This window comes from Salvelinus namaycush, chromosome 12, assembly GCF_016432855.1.
Source record: "Salvelinus namaycush isolate Seneca chromosome 12, SaNama_1.0, whole genome shotgun sequence".
NCBI lineage: Eukaryota > Metazoa > Chordata > Actinopteri > Salmoniformes > Salmonidae > Salvelinus > Salvelinus namaycush.
This window is the reverse complement of record NC_052318.1, coordinates 13,165,298-13,185,696: the sequence shown is the minus strand read 5'-3', so window position 1 is coordinate 13,185,696 and position 20,399 is coordinate 13,165,298. Positions and strand designations below refer to the sequence as shown.

Genomic DNA, 20,399 nt, shown 5'->3' with positions numbered 1-20,399 from the left:
GTACAGAAACCCAGTCTAAAACCCCAAACAATGCAGGTGTAGAAGCACGGTGGTTAGGAAAAACTCCCTAGAACCAGGCTATGAGGGGTGGCCAGTCCTCTTTTGACTGTGTCGGGTGGAGATTATAACAGAACATGAACATCTCAGTCATGACTCACTCACATTCTTGCCCTTCGCCGTGTGACTGAGTCACACAAACACATTGTACTCACTGAGACCGCTGACTGCATTACCCAACCACACTAGCTATGACATTTATTTGATTTTTTAACCTTTATTTAACTAGGCAAGTCAGTTAAGAACAAATTCTTATTTTCAATGACGGCCTACGAACAGTGGGTTAACTGCCTTGTTCAGAGGCAGAATGACAGATTTTTACCTTGTCAGCTCGGGGATTTGATCTTGCAACCTTTTGGTTACTAGTCCAACGCTCTAACCACTAGGCTACCTGCCGCCCCACATCTGAATCGGGAACTCAAATAATTGAAACCAGAGCGTATCCTCTGAGGAAGCCATTACTCTTCATTTAGTTAGTTTGCCACCACTGTTGATTGATTGTTTAATGAGATGGGAGGAACATTATGCCAACAGCAACAAGCATGTAGAGGACGAGCAAAATGCCACTGGTTTCCCTTTTTTCGTTGTATTTTTTTAAGGAGACTGGAATTTCACTCGTATTTTTCAGATTTTATAAGGATAGATAGTTGTGTGGGTAGGGGGGTGTAGGTTGAATGAGCCATATAGGTGAGAGCAGTGAGATTTGTTTGCACGCTAACCTGTACTCAATATGTGCTGCAGGCAGCATTACCCACTAGACCAGCCAGAGGCTCTCCTTATTTCCTTTTAGCTTATTGCTGTGCAGCTCTGTGTTTTTAGGTGAATGATGTTTACCTCTGCACCCCAGATGTTTGTTGGCACAATAAGGGTGGAGAGAAGTACAGAGTCAATCACTTGGCCGCTCCTCTGGATGTAGTTTTGGAGTTTCAGTGCCTTGCTCAAGGGCACAATGGAAGGAAATTGCACATATGCTGCACATTACGATGGTATCCCCAGAGAATTGCTGTCGAGCAGCAAGATGTACTGGAAATAAAAACCTAAATATAAATCTTCCTATAAAATGGCTGAAATATGCCTTTTAGATCTGGCTGTCTGTAATCCTCTAGAACACTAGAAAACTTGGATTCAAAAGGTCCTTGAGGCCTAGGCTGTATAAAGTGGTGTCATGTTTTGCATAGCACAATCTGAAGTTGAGAACTTTACATTTTCCACTCCAAAAGTAACTTTTTTCCCCACTCATTGCTCAATCTTTTTCCGCGCAGTCATTTTGGTTTGGGGAGAGCTGAAAAGCCAAACGCGCACTCATATTCTCCTCTATTGCTGCCTGCCTGCGGGGCTGACAGAGTTTGGGCTGGTGCGGGAGGGAATCGCTGTGAGTCAGCAATGACATAGAAGTCGCTGCTCCCTTGGCCGTACTCATTAGGCCAGATTGAAGAGCCGGGTGGTATTTCACAGGGAGCATGAGAATGGATTGAGTGAGGGTGTATGTGTGTGTGTACAGTAGGTGCATGCGGATGACAGCGTGGGTTTGTGGCTGCACCTGTGTATATGCAAGTCAATATGAATGTGTGAATGTGTGTGTATAAATGAATGAGACTGTTTATTTGGAGAGAAAGCGAGAGAGAGAAGGGGTGGTGTATAGCACACACTCAGTCCTTGCACTGCCAGCCTTCCTGCCTGATTGAAACCACGGCAGATGGGCTGCGAAAAATTGGAAGGCAGACCCGCACCGGTCTTCCCGTATTTTTTTATTTCTCTCTCTCGCGCCTTTATAAAAAATAATAATTTGCAGCCTGGCCTCAGGCCACTGATCGGGGCCAGTGTGTGGTGATGCAATGGCGAGGGCCAGAGCAGCACAGACTTGGTTAGGTGCCCTCACACCCCTGCCTAACTCCTAAATTGCCCCAGTACACCCCGAAGCGCAGGGGATTATGCAACTTGCTCTCTGAAGCCATCGGTTTACGTTTGAATCAGATTCAGTTTCTCTCTGGCTACCATGTGTCGTTTACGATACTGCAGCTAGCATGATGTGGTTGTTTAAACCAGTATGAACTAGACCAATAGAAGTTCCCAGCAGAGCGAGAGCTTGTCTCTGTGCTATGATAATGGTTTATGATTATATTTGCATGATAACTGGAACCCCTCTTCAGGTCATACAGAGGCCCCTGCAGTTGGATAACTAGGGCTGGGCAGTATACCATATTTTAAGATATACCGGTATTGATGCACGGACCGGTTTGGGATTTTACTTTACCTTCTTTAACGGTATTTGAATGTTTGGTTTGTTAAATGTGATACGCCATGTGTAAAGTACATTTTTATAGTTTACTTTGCTACTTGAGTCATCTCTCTCTCCATGCCGCTTCCACACAGACCTAGCCCAGCCCCCTGTCACTCAAGGAGTGCATTTGTTGTTCCTCAACCACAAGACACTTGCGTTCAGTGGGCTTGGTCAATGCAGCACATGCAACAATGTTGATGTCAACGATGCTGTTTTCACTTTTCTTCTTAATATAAATCCACTAGCGTTATATAATTACACTATTAGTTTGTTTCTTACATCTGCAAACAGCTAGTTTGTCTTTTCTTAGCAAGTTGGGCCTAAATCTTGTTAGCCACTAATGCTAATCGTAATCGCTTGCTAGCCAATAAATGTACTGAGTCAGAGCAAATGTAAATTGGCTATACAGCATGATAATGCCAGTGATGGTGTAGACCTAAATTGGCATGTTGTTTATGCAACAGTGTCTTCTAAATCAAAGAGGAATACGCAAAGCAAGCTTATGTTAGCTACATGAAGTAGCTAGGAGAAAACATTTCATGTAGCCAAAGATTATAGGGTCCTCTAGGAAACACTTCTCAACACTTTGGTTCCTACCCTGTCACAATAACACCTCCCTGGTATTTTCATTCGTTGTCAAGTCAAACAACACTGTATTCAAAGTGCCCACTATTATATCCTAACTATAGAACTAGAATAATCATTATATCATTATATATTTTTGGGGGGTTGACGTTAAATTGAACAGTATAAAGCAATAAGAATGGCGAAAGACCTGTTGAAATCACTTAGAATGTATGTGTTGCCACCCTAGGGTCATGCACTACTCATAAAGCAAATTTAGAACTTTTATAATTCAAAAACATAAAATACCGTCATACTGTCATTTTTTATACCGTGATATAATATTTTGCCCATATCGCCCAGCCCTATGAATAACGCCCATAACTTCTTAATTAACACGTTAATGCCATTATGGAGTGACACTGGGCTGTCCCTTTTTAACTTTTTTTTTCATTTACACATGGTCTATATTGTAGGAGAATCACCTAGTCACTTAGTCAAGAGGTTCAGATCTCTTGATGTAAGAGCTAAGGTGTTGTGTTGTTTTTATGTGATACCTACTGGTCTTGTTATAATCCCCTATTGACGTGCCCTCTTGTCTTGTCTCTTCTGTGTGTCTGCAGTGGTGTCTAGTGGCAGCGACAGTGAGTCGGACCATGGTGAGGGAAGCGTGAAGAGCAAGGTGTCCAGCCAGGGTCTCCCTGAGGGCAAGCAGCGTACTGACTCAGGTACATCCCTCTGTATACCTTCTCTCTGTAATTTCAACAGCCTGACCCTGGCACGCATATGACACCCCAAATATACACAATGGAGAAATACAATCTCAGATTTAGAGATTGTATGGCGATAAGACAGTTGTACTTAGAGTGTAAGCCATTGATCAGCTTTATTCTTGAACAATCAATATCAATCACAATGAACAGCAAAACTATTGAACAATAGGAAATCTTCCAGACTGTGCCTTTTAACCTCTTGGCCCTGTGTGTTTGTCCACAGTGTTCAGTGGGGGGCGGATTGGGACACCCACAGGGCTGGGTTGGGGTCCACAGGGCAGCCTGGTGTCAGAAAGCCGCTCCAGCCTAGCCAGCGAGCCCCCCCACAGCACCACCCCCCCAGCAGCCCCCCCTGAGGACTACGTCACAGACCACAGCTTCCCCTCCCCCAGTGAGTACACCCAGAACTCAACATTATCTATGTGGATCCAATGGCTCAGTCGGTTAGACAGAGCATGGTGCTGGCAACGTCAGGGTTGTGGAATATGTATTGCATTGGCCATATAGGTGTGACTTTCAATGTGGCCTTGGATAAAAGTCCCATATTATATCACTACATCCATAGTATCCATACCCAGAGTGGGTTCTAATCCATCAAACCACTCCCTTCCCCCTGTTCTTGTTGACTACTTTCAACGGACCTGACAGGACCAGATAGATTTAAGCAATATGGGAATGCTGTGTGGATCCACATCACCTTATATTAGGCAAGGTGTTGTTTACACTGCACTGCTTTCACATCTCATAGGCCTAATCAATAAGGGCAGAGGTGAGAGAGTGAATCAACCCCTGTGTGTTGCCTAACCCTACACACTAGGCCAGTATCTAACAAGTCTAGCCTGTTGCAATGCATTGCAAATTAAGAGCTCTGACCGCTTTGGCTGCCATGTCAAGCCGGCCTAGATTGACTCTGTGTAGAGGACTCTTGAGGGGATGTGAGCTCAGAGCAACAGGTGTTGGTGCCAAGAATGGATGCCAAGAAGGGCACCTGTTTGCGCTGTCCCTTCCATGTTGCGTTCCCCACAATAATGTCTCTAAATTCGGAAGCAATATGTGCTATGTGCACACCCACCGACCTGAAGAAACCTGAACACGAGTGCTTACAGAACTGAACCCCCCTTAGCCCTCTGACAAATGTAACATGTAAATACTGAGCAAAGTTCCTGTTCTCCACCCCAGGAAGGAAACCCTGTCCTCGGGTGTTCCAGCCCCGACAAGACCCCCTGTCTCTCTCGTATTCTGCCAGTGGGTGCGGTGTAATGCCACTATGGGGTCCCCCACCGCTACCCCTGCCCTCCACAGCCAGAACGCCCGCTGGCACAACTCAAGCCCAATTAGGCCTCATTTGCACAGCGATGGTGTCTCGCCAATTTGTGGCTCCCGCTTTTTTAAAAAGATAACTCTTTCATGTGCTCACTTGACACATTTGTTGAAAGCGTTGACTTTCCCGACTGTGACCATGCAGAACGTGGAGCCTTAATTTAATTGGGGACTTTAATTTGTATTTTATACTTCTCTTGGCCTCCATGCATCCCTACAAAGAAAGCCATTTACCACATTTCATACCCTCTTTAATCTGCCCTTTTCCTGTATACTTTTATATCATTAAACTTAAGCGGTACTGTATCACCAACGCCAGCTACCGCCGTCCAGTGCCGTAAACGTGTCGGCTAACTTTGCAGGATAATGACTTCATTTGACATCAGGGTCCTGTGTGGCTCAGTTGGTAGAGCATGGCGCGTGCAACACCGGGGTTGTAGGTTCGATTCCCACAGGGGACCAGTAAGAGTGTCTGCTTAATGACAAAACATTTGCATCTACGTGTACTCCGTTAGCCAACTAGCAAAATGACTCCCTCTGCACCACTAAATGGAAAAGGACCCAGAAATCCATCTCTGCCCAATAGTTGGGGATAGACTACATGGATAATGGTCCACGGAGTCTTTCTTTTTAGTTTCTACTTCTCCCCCTAATACCCTAACGCTGTAATTGATTGAAAATACGGATGTAATTTATTTACAAATGTGGACATCAAGGATAGCCCGGGCTGTGTTGGATGCGCCACTGCATGGATTACCTCCAGGGAATCCGGAGAATGGATTTCTATTTATACGGCGTTGATTTATGTCGCCTGCGAGCGGCGGGCCGTCATTAATCAGAACATAATGGGGTTTAGCCCTATGCAAGGCGCTGGGACTCCCCTGCTCACTCATTTGTTTTCACTCAACATCGTCCTGTTTCAAGCCACTTATGGATTAGTCAGAGCAATTACTCATTCCCACTATTTCTTCATTTGAATCTTATTCGTTAGTCTTTCTTTATAAGGTAGCAGAACCGTTTCATGTGTGTGCATGTTCAATCGAGCTTGAATAACAACCATTTTTGAAGTGTGTTATTATAGTAGAGTTTTGTCTCCATATTTCCCATTAGATCTTGGTTTTAGCATTGATTTGTGATTTATTTCCACTAGCAACCTTTCAATCCAGTCTATTTGACTCCCTTTTAGACACAACCTGTATGTTGAAGCTATTCACCATGATATATAGCTCTAGACTGGAGTAGCTTTTAATGACGATGACATTTAGCAGACATTGTGTACTTTACTAGGTATATTTACTGGAATCCAAAGCACTGAAGGTGCAAAAAGAGCTATATGAAAAGTATTTTTTTCTATATGGCACTCTTTTTTACGAATTTATTTCTACCTCCGATCATTGTAGATGATGCAACCAAGGCCAGACTACTGTTCTCGCAAGAATGAATGATGGACATCATAAGATGCTAAGTAAAAAAGGAAGAATGTCATCATATCACCCCATGCAACCATTTCTTAATTCAATCTGGGGTTTTTTGTTGTTTTTTTTCACTCTACCCAATGTGAAATCACGCTAGTTGGCTTTGTGTGCGTTCCTTCAATGAAGCCTTGAGCCCACGCACAACCTGGGTCTTTATGTTCACATCGCTTTGTTTTGATGTAGTCTTTCAAGCGCCTTTTTCTCTGTCATTACCAAGGTAGCCGTGTGCAGCTGTGTGCCAGCTCAACTGGAAATTGAAGCGAGAGACGTAAAATACCCAATAAGGCTCTTACAGTAGTGTCTGTAAGTCTTTCATTGATTTCCCTGATAGCAGGAGGGAATATTGCTTGTTGTCGGTCTCTGTGAATAACCCTCCCACTTCCCCATGCATCTCTGTCTTATACTTCCAACCATTCTCCACTCCTCCTCCTCCTCTCTCTCCCTCACTTAATTTATCTAATCTACCTTGACATTTCTGAAGTTTGCTGCTATTCTTTTCCCCTCCTTTCTTTTTCTTTTCTCTTTACGCTGAGGTTGTATAATTGCACTTCATCATTGTGCACTCTTTCGGGAATCATTCCTCACTCTCTGATGCAGAAAACCTGCCACAGTGTTTCAGCAAAGGTTTTCTGAATGAAAAATGACAGGAGGGAGTCAGCACTGAAGAGGAATCGTTTACATACGCACCGCTGCCAGTTCCTGTGTATGCTCGCCATTTTAACACAACGTACATGTATGTTGACAGTCTCCCATTTTCCTTAAGAGCTACCCTAACATTACCTGCAGTTAACCTGATTAGAATAGGAAATGTGCATATTCCATGTGCCGCTCCGTCTTGATTTAATGAAATGCTGTTTAGTGATCGCGTCTTCCTCGAATGCGCTTACTCAATTAGACAATGCCATACACAGGCTTGATGAAGTGGCATTTTTTCTTCCTGTCAGTTAGCACGGATTGAGCCCATCTAATGAGAACCTGGGACTCTGATATAGAAACCTACCGTAGCATTGAAGTCTGCAAGAGATTCAAGAGGCTCCAATATGTGATAAATCTCTTATGTGAAATTGGTAGCATTTGCAGAGCTCAGTACAGTATGTACCAGGACCCTACTTAACACACTATCAGCACTAACTGTTCTTGTACGGCCAAATGAACTGGAGTACACAAGTCCATTTTACTCTCTTCTTGTCATTAATTACAGTTAATTACACAACAGCCACACAGGAAATCATTGAGGTAAATACAATCAAGTTACCGGCTGTGATGCAGAGCCAATGGCTGATTGAGAACATCATCTTTGTTTTTCTTCATACTACTCATACTTCCTCAAAACCTGTTTGCTAGTACTCTGCCATTTTATAGGCTACTGTATTTGGGTTACATTATTGTTCTCATTTTCTATTGGTTGAATTCAACTGAAGCAAAATTGTGTCATTCTGCATGCGATATGCTGTAGACTGGGTCAGAGGTTACACACCCCTTATGTAAGCGCTCTATATGAGATTGGTCAATCGCAGGCAGTTTGTTTGGGTCTTGTAGTTGAAGGTTATTGGAGAGATTGGCATTTCAACACCCTTTTAAGGATCCTTCTGTCCTCTGCGTAAGATGAGTCATCCACCCTCACCTTTTCCCTCGGCCAGCAACAGTTTCATCTGAAGAGCATCACTAGTCTGACTGATACCGTTCTTCACAACATAACAAAAAGACGTGTAATTAACACCCTCTATTCCTGGCCATTGGTATCAGCAACAACTGAACATTAATATGACACAGCTTGTGTCCCAAATAGCACCCTGTTCCCTACATAGAGCACTACTTTTGACCCGATCAAAAGTAGTGCACTATATACGCAGCCTCAGTCACCGATGAAAGCAATGATCAACCTGCAATATACGATGTCATTACCTCACTTACATCACAAGTTTGATATAATTGATTTAACATTTCCAAATGTGCGTCTGCGGAACGTAGCCTCCCCCTACAAAATATCCGATAATGACTCTGATCTGTCAGTTACACTGTTGCGAAATGCTAACATGACACCTCTTTCAGGAATACAAAACACCTCCTCTGCCAAGGATGGGGACAGATGCAACGACTGCCATTTTCTAATAAGGGTTGGGGAAGGAGGGGGTGGGTGATGGCGCGGTGGAGGGAGGGTGAGGGGGTGGGGGCAGTCATTTGGCAAACATAATTAATAACACTCCAGTCTCCTCTGATTAGCTCCAGACAAGGCCTGAATACGAAATGAGGACTGGCTATAGAGAGTCTGCTGGAGATTTTCCCAGGGACCGATGATGTGTTACTCCGACCTAATGATTATTCTAGTAGGCATTATGAAAACAGTGAAAGCCTATTGTAGTTTCAGCTTAACATTGGATAAGCATATAGGCCTATTGGGATGTATTTACAATGTTGCTTGATTTGCTTCATACTGTACCATCTCTACCGTTGAGAAACAACAAAAAGATGCCTTTCACACACTTCTCATGTAAAAATATTTGGAATTCATACAATTGTTGTAATACACAGTCGAGTCGATGAAGTAATCTGTAGACATAAAAATTTGCCAGTATGGGTTTCCATTCAAAATGTGTCTTAGGAAATTAATAATTATCTTCCCACTAAGGGAGACAGTCAGACTGCAGTGCTGTGTTCAGGCATTCTCCACGGAAGTTCACAATGTCAAGCAATTCCTTCTACTTTGACAGGCAGTCATGATTGGATGCGGTGAAATAACTTTACAGAAAAACTTGAGGGACAGGGAGGTTGACGGGAAAACACACTTGGTGTCTCTTGACATTTTGGTCCAGTACTGATGTGGTTCTCTCACTAACCTGTCCAGTAACTGGCTGTATTAAAGTTGTTGATAAAACAGCTGTAGTAGAGCTATGTGGTGTGCATTTTGCAATGGGCTCTTAATTTAATCGTACAGCGGTGAGTTGCAGAAATTGTGTGGATTTAAAAACATCCTTGACCCAAATTGTAATTGTTACTAGAGCTCTGCATATTCGTAAGCCAAGTAATCTGCACTTTATTATTGATTGTAGTTTACCTTACCTTATGGTGAGGCATTGTCTCGCACGAGCATCTCTCAACAGAAACACAAGCCTAATAGAGTGCTGAGGAGGAGGAGGAGCTCCGCGGACCCTTCGTTTCCAGAAGTGATTTAGCAGTTTATTGTAGCCATTTGTGCTCTGTAGTGTTACTAGTTTTCTCGTGTCAATTAACTCGTGACATTCCTGGATTACTCATTATATGAATAAAGTCTAATTTAGTCAACAGCCTTAACCTTTTTAAAGGTTACATACAGTTGAAGTTGAAAGTTTACATACACTTAGGTTTGAGTCATTTGTCACGCCCTGGCCTTAGTATTCTTTGTTTTCTTTATGTTTTTTAGTTAGGTCAGGGTGTGACAAGGGGAATGTATGTGTTTTGTAGTGTCTAGGGGTGTTGTATGTTTATGGGGCAGAGTAGAGTGGAGTTGTCTAGTTATGTCTATGGCTGCCTAGATTGGTTCTCAATCAGAGACAGCTGTCATTCATTGTCTCTGATTGGGAGCCATATTTAAGGCAGCCATAGGCAGTAGGCTTTTGTGGGTAGTTGTCTATGTCTATGTTCTATGTTGCATGTGTGCACTTAGTTCTGTTTAGCTTCACGATTGTTTGTTTTGTTCATTTTGTAAGTGGTTGTTTTTTCCTTCATTAAAGAAGATGTATTTTGCACACGCTGCGCCTTGGTCCACTCTCTCTCACGAAGACGATCGTGACATCATTAAAACTTGTTTTTCAACCACTCCACAAATTTCTTGTAAACAAACTCTAGTTTTGGCAAGTCGGTTAGGACATCTACTTTGTGCATGACACAAGTCTTTTCTCCAACAATTGTTTATAGACAGATTATTTCACTTATAATTCGCTGTATCACAATTCCATTGGGTCAGAAGATTACATACACTAAGTTGACTGTTCCTTTCAACAGCTTGGAAAATTGCAGAAAATTATGTCATGGCTTTAGAAGCTTCTGATAGGCTAATTGACATAATTTGAGTCAATTGGAGGTGTACCTGTGGATGTATTTCAAGGCCTACCTTCAAACTCAGTGCCTCTTTGCTTGACATCATGGGAAAATCAAAAGAAATAAGCCAAGACCTCAGAAAAAATTGTAGACGTCCACAAGTCTGGGTCATCCTTGGGAGCAATTTCCAAATGCCCAAAGGTACCACATTCATCTGTACAAACAGTAGTACACAAGTATAAACATCATGGGACCACGTAGCCATCATACCGCTCAGGAAGGAGACGCGTTCTGTCTCTTAGATATGAACGTACTTTGGTGCGAAAAATGCATATCAATCCCAGAACAACAGCAAAGGACCTTGTGAAGATGCTGGAGGAAACACAGTAAAACGAGTCCTATATCGACATAACCTGAAAGAAGCCTCAGCAAGGAAGAAGCCACTGCTCCAAAACCGCCATAAAAAAGCCAGACATGGGGACAAAGATCATACTTTTTTGGAGAAATGGCCTCTGGTCTGATGGAACAAAAATAGAACTGTTTGGCCATAATGACCATCGTAATGTTTGGAGGAAAAAGGGGGAGGCAACCGTGAAGCACGGGGGTGGCAGCATCATGTTGTGGGGGTGATTTGCTGCAGGAGGGACTGATGCACTTCACAAAATAGATGGCATCATGAGGCAGGAAAATTATGTGGATATATTGAAGCAACATCTCAAGACATCAGTCAGGAAGTTAAAGTTTGTTCGCAAATCTTCCAAATGGACGATGACCCCAAGCATACTTCCAAAGTTGTTGCAAAATGGCTTAAGGACAACAAAGTCAAGGTATTGGAGTGGCCATCACAAAGCCCTGACCTTAATTCTATAGAACATTTGTGGGCAGAACTGAAAAACCGTGTGCGAGCAAGGAGGCCTACAAACCTGACTCAGTTACACCAGCTCTGTCAGGAGGAATGGGCCAAAATTCACCCAACTTATTGTGGAAGGTTACCCAAAACGTTTGACCCAAGTTAAACAATTTAAAGGCAATGCTACCAAATACTAATTGAGTGTATGTAAACTTCTGACCCAGTGGGGATGTGATGAAAGAAATAATTCTCTCTACTATTATTCTGACATTTCACATTCTTAAAATAAAGTGGTGATCCTAACTGAACTAAGACAGGAAATGTTTACTAGGATTAAATGTTAGGAATTGTGAAAAACTGAGTTTAAATGTATTTGGCTAAAGTGTATATAAACTTCCGACTTCAACTGTATCTGGCTATGCTGGCAAAATCACTACATATCTAATTGAGCTACATATCTAAAAAAACTTCCAGCTAACCATACGCAAATGACGCTGGTAGATCTCAAAACTGAATTTGGATCCGTTAAAATTAATTTTAAGTAGCAATGATATCCTTCGCCACTGTTGTCTTACGACACAATAGATAGCTCGAACCAGTCATGAATATTCAACAAAACAATAACAAATTTTACATTTTCTTTCCAGCAAATTTCTTGGTTACATGATTGTATAACTAGCAAACGAGTTTTGAAGTTGAGGGTGCAGTATTTATGAAGTTTGAAAACTAGCATAGTTCAGCAATCCAGCTAGTTTAGCCAGTGAAAACAAGCTTTGGACAGGATATAGCTGGGCAGACATGCGTACTAGGCTAATTCGGGACACAGATTGTAGTTTTTATGCCGTGATATCAGGAGCTGACGGTGCAAAGTTTGATTAAACAATTCAGAGACTGAAACAAATACATCAGATTACAAATATTTAAGGATAGCAAATCGATATACAATCCCGAATTCAGTTGTAACTGTCAATAGTAAAACAAAGTTTAAAACGATATTTGAGTTTTTACCTTAATCCAGAAAATGTATGGTGAAGTCGCTTCCGGACACAGTAGACTCCTCCTCCTCACCACTCTATTGAGCTGCACAAACAGTGGTAGTGATTCACACTCTAGTTATTCATTTAACTGAGGGAAACCGTACTAGCTATAGCCAAAGGTGCGCAAAGTAAGTAGCCACTTTAGCTAAACGTGGCTCTCCTAATGATCTGGATGGATGAAAAGCTAACAGGAGACAGGGGTGTTTAACCCTTTGGCCCGCAGCTCTTTATGTGGCGCTCGTCAGCCATGCTGAGGCACCGATGGAGAAGACTCTCTCTCCCACACGCAGCCCTATTATCTCCCCAGGAGGCTGCAGTAATTGTGTCGGTGTCAGTTAAAGGTATTGGTATGCGAAACGGACCAGTGCCGGTTTATTCAGTGGTCCAGTGGTCCGATAGCTCTTTTTTTATGGGCAGTAGATCTTACTGATAGTCATTCAGGTTCCTAAGGCGTCTTTATTTAAGCCTGTATGAAATGTTATCTGGGCTTCCAGCAAGGAATTTATTAATCACTAAAGGGTCCACTGTTATAGCTGTTCTTTAAAAAAAAAAAAGTAAATTAAAGGGATGCTGGAACAAAAGGTGTATGCAGTTATGACACAGAGTAATTTGATACTTTGTATATTCCCATTTGAAATTGGTAAATGACTGAGTGAGGTGAATGCCACAATTGGATTTGATTGATTCGTAAATTACTTTTTAATTGTATTAAATATCCTAATTTCATTAATGATCTTTCAGTTACACCTCAACTGCGCCCCAGCGACTGGCTATTCATTGCTAACTATGTCCGGAGGCGTCTTTCAGAAAAATTGTCTCAACACAAAAGAAAATGGCCAGTCAAAATCCCAAGTGATGGTCTCCGCTGAGATGAATGGAATGCTTTCCCTCTTCAACCCTGTTGTCGACCTTTATCACCAAGGCCAACCTTAATGTCTGGTTCACCTGCTGTTTCCCCAAGGCTGGACATAAAGATCGTATGCACTGCATCTCCCGACACACACCCCACTACAGCATAGTAAGAAGCTACGGCGGGCCCATTCTGTGTGGAAAACCTTGCCGTGTGCCATGCAGACAGGCTCTTGGCTTGGAACGCTACACTTTTTTTGTTCAATGGGGCCAATGACTTACCTAAGAAGTTGGGTCATTCCACGAATAGAGTACATTTTGCATCCCTTTGATGTTGTAAGTAGAAATTGTGCACCAATATTACATTGTAATAGCCTGTTATATTAAATTTGCCCTTCAATATAGACCACATGAGCATTCAATGTATCCGAATAAAGACTTGCTAAAGTGCCAAAAATTTGTAATAATCAACCTTCCGATTTTAACCCACTTAACCCCAAAATGTCTAAGTGTTTACCATCATTGTAAAGCCCTAGTTATGTTCTTGCTTTGACTGTCATTTCTGAAGATGATTATATATTTAATGTAATTATTGATACATTTAAGTCTCTCCCTCATTTTCAGGTTAAGTGAACAGAACTTTTGTTTGATTATGGGAAAACTATTCCTTTTTTAAATAATTTTTCAAAACAAACATTGAACATATAAGCAATAGTAAAGTCATAGTGTAAAAGCAGTTGAGCTGCTGATACTCTTTTTGGCTATTTTTTGGTGTTTTGTGGTGGAAAACTGAGATCTTCAAGCATGACACGTCAATCCTGTTTTTTTACCAAGTTAGAATACCCTAAATGTATGTACTCTATTTGTGGAACGACCCATATATAATGTTCAATGGTGATGCTCTTACCTCTGTACTGTGCGTCCTCTGCATTCTCAATATTTATCTTCTTATCCAACTAACCAAACCTCTTTGGCACTGGCCAGAGACCACAAAGCTCTTGTGTTCGTTTCAATAGCTGTTCAGTGATAATTGTGAAGTTTACTTTTTAAACATACTGAATCTTTATGGTATTCTGACACTTTATTGAGACCATATGGAAATCAGAAGGGGATACAGGAGAAAGAGTGGGAAGGGTGGACACGGATTGAACCTGGTCTCCGGTAGGGGGATTTGTATACATGACATGTGCCGGGAGTGTTAGCACTCAACCACGGCTTTGCTTAAGTTGTCCTGTTTAAAGGAAGATAAATAACGGCTTATCTGCCTTGATCTATTATCTACTCATGCATAAGGTACCATTGCAGTAGTCTTTACACTCTTATTTGCTCATTCGGTGGTTCCCTCAGATCAGTTCCCTATCCATTTGGATAGTTTTGATATGATATCAATTCTTCTATGGTTTCTGAGCATGTGCGGTATCACTATGGTGGGGTTATGGGCTACCTGGTTGCCTGGAGACAGACAGCAGGCTCTTCCTTCCTGGAGCCGTGTTCCAGCAGATCCCCTTTAATGAAAATAACTGTGTGACACAAACAGCAGCATTAATTTAATTGTGGACTCTGCCAGTTCTCCCTCAATGGTCGGTAATTGTATTAGCATGGAGGGGTGGTGGATTACTCTTAAAATATAGAAATAAACTACAGTAGGAGGTGGTGAGGGGTAGATATGATGCTGTACTGCTCCTGGAATCTAAGGTGCAGTCAAGCATATGACCAGCTCCCTGTACAGAAGCAGTGATGTTATGGATCAACTCTTCAAAGGGATAATTTTAACAAGAATTCAGTTTGATTTGAACCCCTATTCCACAATTATTGTTATATTTTAAGCTTTACTCAGTCTACTGAAATGGCCATCTGTAATTTCCAAATAACTGTTTTATTGATGGCCACCTTCTCGCGACAAGAATGCCTCGATTGTCCATTAACAGAATGCTGTTTGAATAGCTTGTTTGTCCTCCACATTTACTATTAAGCACCTGAAATTGATTGTACCATGTAGGTCATTTGTGCTTTCCCTATTGTTCCTATGCACTGTGGAGAAAAAAGGAACTGAATTTCATGTGGCTTTCCAACAGCTATTAGTTCTATTGGACGAGAGGATGTGAGGGCTCTGTTGTTCTGAACTGCGTTCTGATGAGTCATTTTGGTAATTATGAACTGAGAGGGGAAGCAGACAGGCACTCCATGGTGCCAGAGTCGGCCTGGTGGGACTGCGGGGTCGCGTGTGTCTGTGTGCCCGCCGCACTGCGTTACACTGATTGACAGTGATGACCACCTGCCGGCCTTAGCACAGCGGGCACCCTTTATATGCCCCCTCCACAGTGGTGGGGACACGTCCTCACCACAGAGCCAACCCCAAACTCTGACCCCTACTAGGAAGTAGGAGATGCAGTTGGATAAGCTGTGTGGTTCTCCACCTCTAACCCACAGCTCAGAGTCTGGAGGTATGGGTTTAATCATACCACTGTGAGCTCATGCCATGATTTCAAAAATTCCTGATAGACAACCTGTTAACAGGAGTGGATTGACAATGCTAAAATTGTATTGATCATGATTGAAACACCAAGTTACAGTTTATGTAGAATTGCTTATTCTTGAGGGAAAGCCCTCGATAATGACTTCTTTCCTAGTCTTAGTTCTACTTTGATATGAGGTGTGTCTTTTTGTGTTGTAGCACAGGAGTATGGACACTGCTACAATCCACAAATATACTTAACTCAAGGCTTCCAGTTTTTTGGAAACTCTTGTTCAATGGCCTGACTTTCCAGTGTTGTTTTTCTAGTGGTCTCACCATTCTTTGAAGATCCTGAGTCTTGGAGAGCACACAGCAAACCGGGGAATCCTGGGGAAAATGGAGCAGGCTTTCAGGGGCCGCTAAACCGCAGTGACAACCTTTTAAAAATATTAAAGCATTACACAGCTATTAAAACCTGCCTAATAGACACATTGCAAGAGGCACACACAGACACGCATGCAGACACATCTCTTGCATCTCTCCTGTTGCTCTTGGAGCACAAAGTGTTTTTATACTGTTTTCATACTTCTGTTTTCTTCTCCCTACTATTTCCCACAAAATGCTTAAATATTTTTACTGACAATGTAAAATATTATAGATTTTGCTTGGTTCTAAGCTGATGACTGTGTAACCTAATAAAGTTGTATTGAATGGAATTGGAAAACGGGCCACTTCCAATCAATACTCCTATAGTCCTTACTCGATAAGCTTAATGAAAAGAGACTTTTTAAAATGTGGAATGTTTATGATTGAATTGTAATAATCCATCTGTCTTTCTATTACATGTCTCTCTGTCTGTCTCTCTGTCTGTCTCTATCTCTCTGTCTCTCTCTCTCTGAATGACTGAAAATGTGTATGGTGAATATTGTGCATCTGAGGAAATTATCTTCGTTTTAATCCTGCTTATCTTCTTACTCCCGATCTTTAGCTGCACTGTGATCTCTACTTTCTAGAATAATAACTTTCAGGTATATGGAGTAGATTATTTATGGCGTTTAGAAGCCAGTGCCATTACCAGAATAGTAGTTTCACTGTTTCGGTCACCATAGTGCCTGATTTCATGTCGTGCCTGGTGTTTAGCATCTGTTGCCACTCCTCTTGTAACAAGTCAATTGTACCGTGCAGTGCATGCTATTTTTGCCTTTTCTCTTGGTGATGAGTTTGAAAAACAAAAACCTTTACAGTGGATGATGACAGTTAGTGCCATTTCATTAACAAACAAGTACTTCTCAGTGCCCTCCCGTGCTGTCAGGGGCCGCTTCGTACACTTGCCCTGTGTCAGCACCTGGGGGCCAGCGCCGATTGGGAGCCCACTCCATAGCCATCACATTACATAGGTAATGGGGCTCCCCTGCCAATGTGGCCCCTCGGCCCTGACCCTAAAGGCCCAATCACAGTCAAAATGGTTCTCAGTCCACTCAAGGGCTTCTATAAGTGTTGTGTGTGAGAGTGTGTACTTGTGGCTGTGCAGCTGTGTGTGTACGCTTATGTTGGTCCACAAACGGATGAAGCAACTATTGGAAGCAACAATATACAGTAGGTTCACCGCTGGCCTTCACCATAGTCCCTCCCTGTTTGTCAGTTTTTTTCGGGTTGATGCACTTTTTCTTCTTGTTTGTGTTACCCTAGGACAATACCCACATGTGAGTATATGATGGTGTGGCAGACAAAGCCTGATTTGAAATCCCCTCAAAGCATTTCAGCTTGGAGATGAGACTGGAAATGAACATCAATTTGAGATGCTTTTACATTTCTTCAGACACCTACACTTATCTTAAAAGAATAGCCCTGTTGCAGTGCTCCTACATTGCAATTACATGGTTCCATGTACACTTATGCTGGAGTGCTCTAGCCTTGATTTATGTATAAGGATTTGGTGTAAATGGCCATAACCAATGCAGGAACTGTGAATGGGTTTATTTCTGTTCCCCACAAAGTGGGGAGCACTTAAACTAGCTTAAACTACAATCAATTGATTGTATAAGCTTGGTCATTGTAGCATGCATTGACATCACAGATATTCACTTCACTCCCCCCCCCAAAACAATCACATGAATTTTTTTGTCTGAGAGGTTATGAGTGATTGAATGGTAAAATCACTGAGTTATGCATGTTATACAGTTGTCTAAATAGCTTCTCACTGAACCTTGCCACAACGGCCCACCATGTCAAAGGAAAGTCTTTTGAGAACTGTATGAACAGCATCTTTTCAAAAGACCCTAGACATTCCTGGCAACGTTTCTTCAATGAACAAGAAATTGTAATGAGGTGTTTGCACTGAAAGCACCGGAGGGCGTGGGTTGGTAAAGGCACCTAATACACACGTCACAAAATCCAGGGCTGTGTTAAACAAAGGTACGTGATTCCAAGCCCGCGAATGACGGTGTGGCCTTGTGCTCCCGCTCAGACAATGAGGCTTATGGGTCGGTATTGCTCAGCAACGAGCCTTGTCGTCGCCCCCCCCCCCCCCCCCCCCCCCCCCCCCCCCCCACGCCCCCCCCCACGCCGTACCACCTCCATATCCCTCGGTCTCCCGGAGAATAGACATTCTGTTCTAACACATTGCTCACTGAGTCTTTACAAACAACAAGGTCGCCCAGAGCTCGGCAAAACTTCTCCTCGCTGTACTCCAGCTAACTTTTGGAGAAAGAGAAGCGGCATTGATTTCTCTGCTTCAAAACCTACTGTGTGTCTCTTTTGAGGATGTTTCCGATCTTTTTTTGGAAGTCGCTGAGCCCTTAAGTAGTTCCAGGGGATATTTTTGTCCTTTGAAATGCCTCCCGGATTAGCTAAGCGTGGACTTGTACTGCGGGCTATTCCTCTGTGGCCTAGCCAGACTTGTGAGGACAACCTAGGTCGGTGTCCAACCAGCTCTTTACCGTTGGACTCCTAGCAATCCAGATGCGTCACACACACTCCCCGTTTATAGGCTTTTTGCTCTACAGGCTATTGGTTAAATGCTGCTTCTACCCCTAGCATGTACTTCTGTCTGTGAGGATGACTCACTAGCTTAGCGTAGTCAGCTTGCGGCTTTGTATCCTCACAGATATGTGGGCTCTCCATAGGGACAGGGGTAACCAGAGAATGCCATACAATGCCCACGCCTCCCAACCTAGCACTGCCAGACGTACATATGCACTGACTCACCATAAACCGTTAGGCAAACATGAAATGCTCCGGTTGAGCGAGGACATTTACATAAGCTAGCAGCTTACCAGTGCCAGCCACCCAAGTGAAAGGAATCTGTCAATCATGTCTATACGACGACAGAGATTCTGTCTTGTCTTACATGGTTTACATTGTCCTTGTACCAAGTCGATGTGTGTCTGCCTTTGAAAGCCATAATCAAACCCATCACATTGAAGTGTGTATTGTGAACAGATTCAATTCTGTGCACAATAGAAATTGCAGGTTCCTATGCAATCAAATCTGCTATCCTGGAGTTGTCAGGGTGAGCCAGAATGATATTATTTTCCGGTAAAGTTTGTGTTAGTCAATGGATTTACCCTGAAGTTCTCTCATTCTCAGAGCATTGTTTCATGTAAAATATAGTTGTGTGACTAACAGAAAAATAATATCTTATGTTTGACCTATTGTACAGTTTTTTGCTTTCACACTTTCTGTAATATAATTTTTGGGGGAATGCAAATGTGTATTTACTCTGTGCCTGAGCATATTAGATAATCAGTTTGAGTTGGCAGTGGAAAGTGGAAAGTGTTGCAACCTCTTAGTTGTTGGAATTGTCCTGAGCTCATTGGTATTCTCGGAAACACTGCCATATTCTTTTCATGAGGTAGTCTAAGAGCCCTCCATTGCACACATTTTATTTTACTTCCAATGTTAAAATCCCAGACTTCCCTTAAAGGAGTGTTTATTTGCCCCTCAGTGCTCTGACAGAGTAAGGGTTATCATGCCTCTATACTCGAGAGAGGGCCATAAACTATTTTCATCACTCCACAGCAGCTTTCCCAGTGTATTTTTCTCCCTCTTACAAGCTATGAATATCTGCCATCATGCCCCTAACCCATTCAAAGGGATAGAAAAATATATATTTTTTCTCAACACTTGACATTACAGTGGAATAATTCCAGAGTAACTGTAGCGGACTATCTTTGTAATTACCTTATATTGGGTAGAAAAGCACAATCAACACAGTACTTTACACAGATAATCAGGAAAAATTCTTCCATCTACATGCTTGATAGACGTTTGGCTGATAGAAGTGTTTCTCTTTAATTACTCTAGTGTAAAGTGTGTACGAAAACCTCTCAAACCTCAGCCAGGTCCTGTTTGTTCTGCTGTTTGTAAGCGTGGCCATCATTCGGGATGGGCTCCTCAATGTCTTCAAATTGGTCAGACTATCTGGCTCGAAGGACCATGAAGAAGTCGAGCCACACAGCGGTTGGTGGACTCTGAGACACAAGACCTATATTGTCAGGTCTGAAGTTATTGGCACCCTTCATACACATGAGAAAAAAGACTAACATAAATAATACAAATACTGAGCTATATAGTATGCAATTTTTTTGGTGCTGGGAATTGAATTAATGTATACTAATACAATTGCTCAGAGAAAGATTTTGTTTAACAAGTAATACTTTCTCTCAAAAAGATAGGTGTCAAAATTATTGGCACCGCTATTTCAATACCTCACCTTGCAA

At 42.4% G+C, this 20,399-nt stretch overlaps 1 protein-coding gene across 1 annotated transcript in view; it reads left to right on the top strand.

Annotated features, from left to right (window-relative positions):
• LOC120056777 (rab effector Noc2-like) overlaps positions 1–16,101 on the top strand; it is a 60,204-nt gene extending 44,103 nt beyond the window's left edge. Inside the window, exons 7-10 of the mRNA XM_039004982.1 lie at positions 3,526–3,630; positions 3,899–4,066; positions 15,654–15,667; positions 16,006–16,101. Of these exons, the coding sequence (XP_038860910.1) occupies positions 3,526–3,630; positions 3,899–4,066; positions 15,654–15,667; positions 16,006–16,101 (383 nt within the window). The remainder of the gene's footprint in view (positions 1–3,525; positions 3,631–3,898; positions 4,067–15,653; positions 15,668–16,005) is intronic.
• The last annotated feature ends 4,298 nt before the right edge of the window (positions 16,102–20,399 follow it).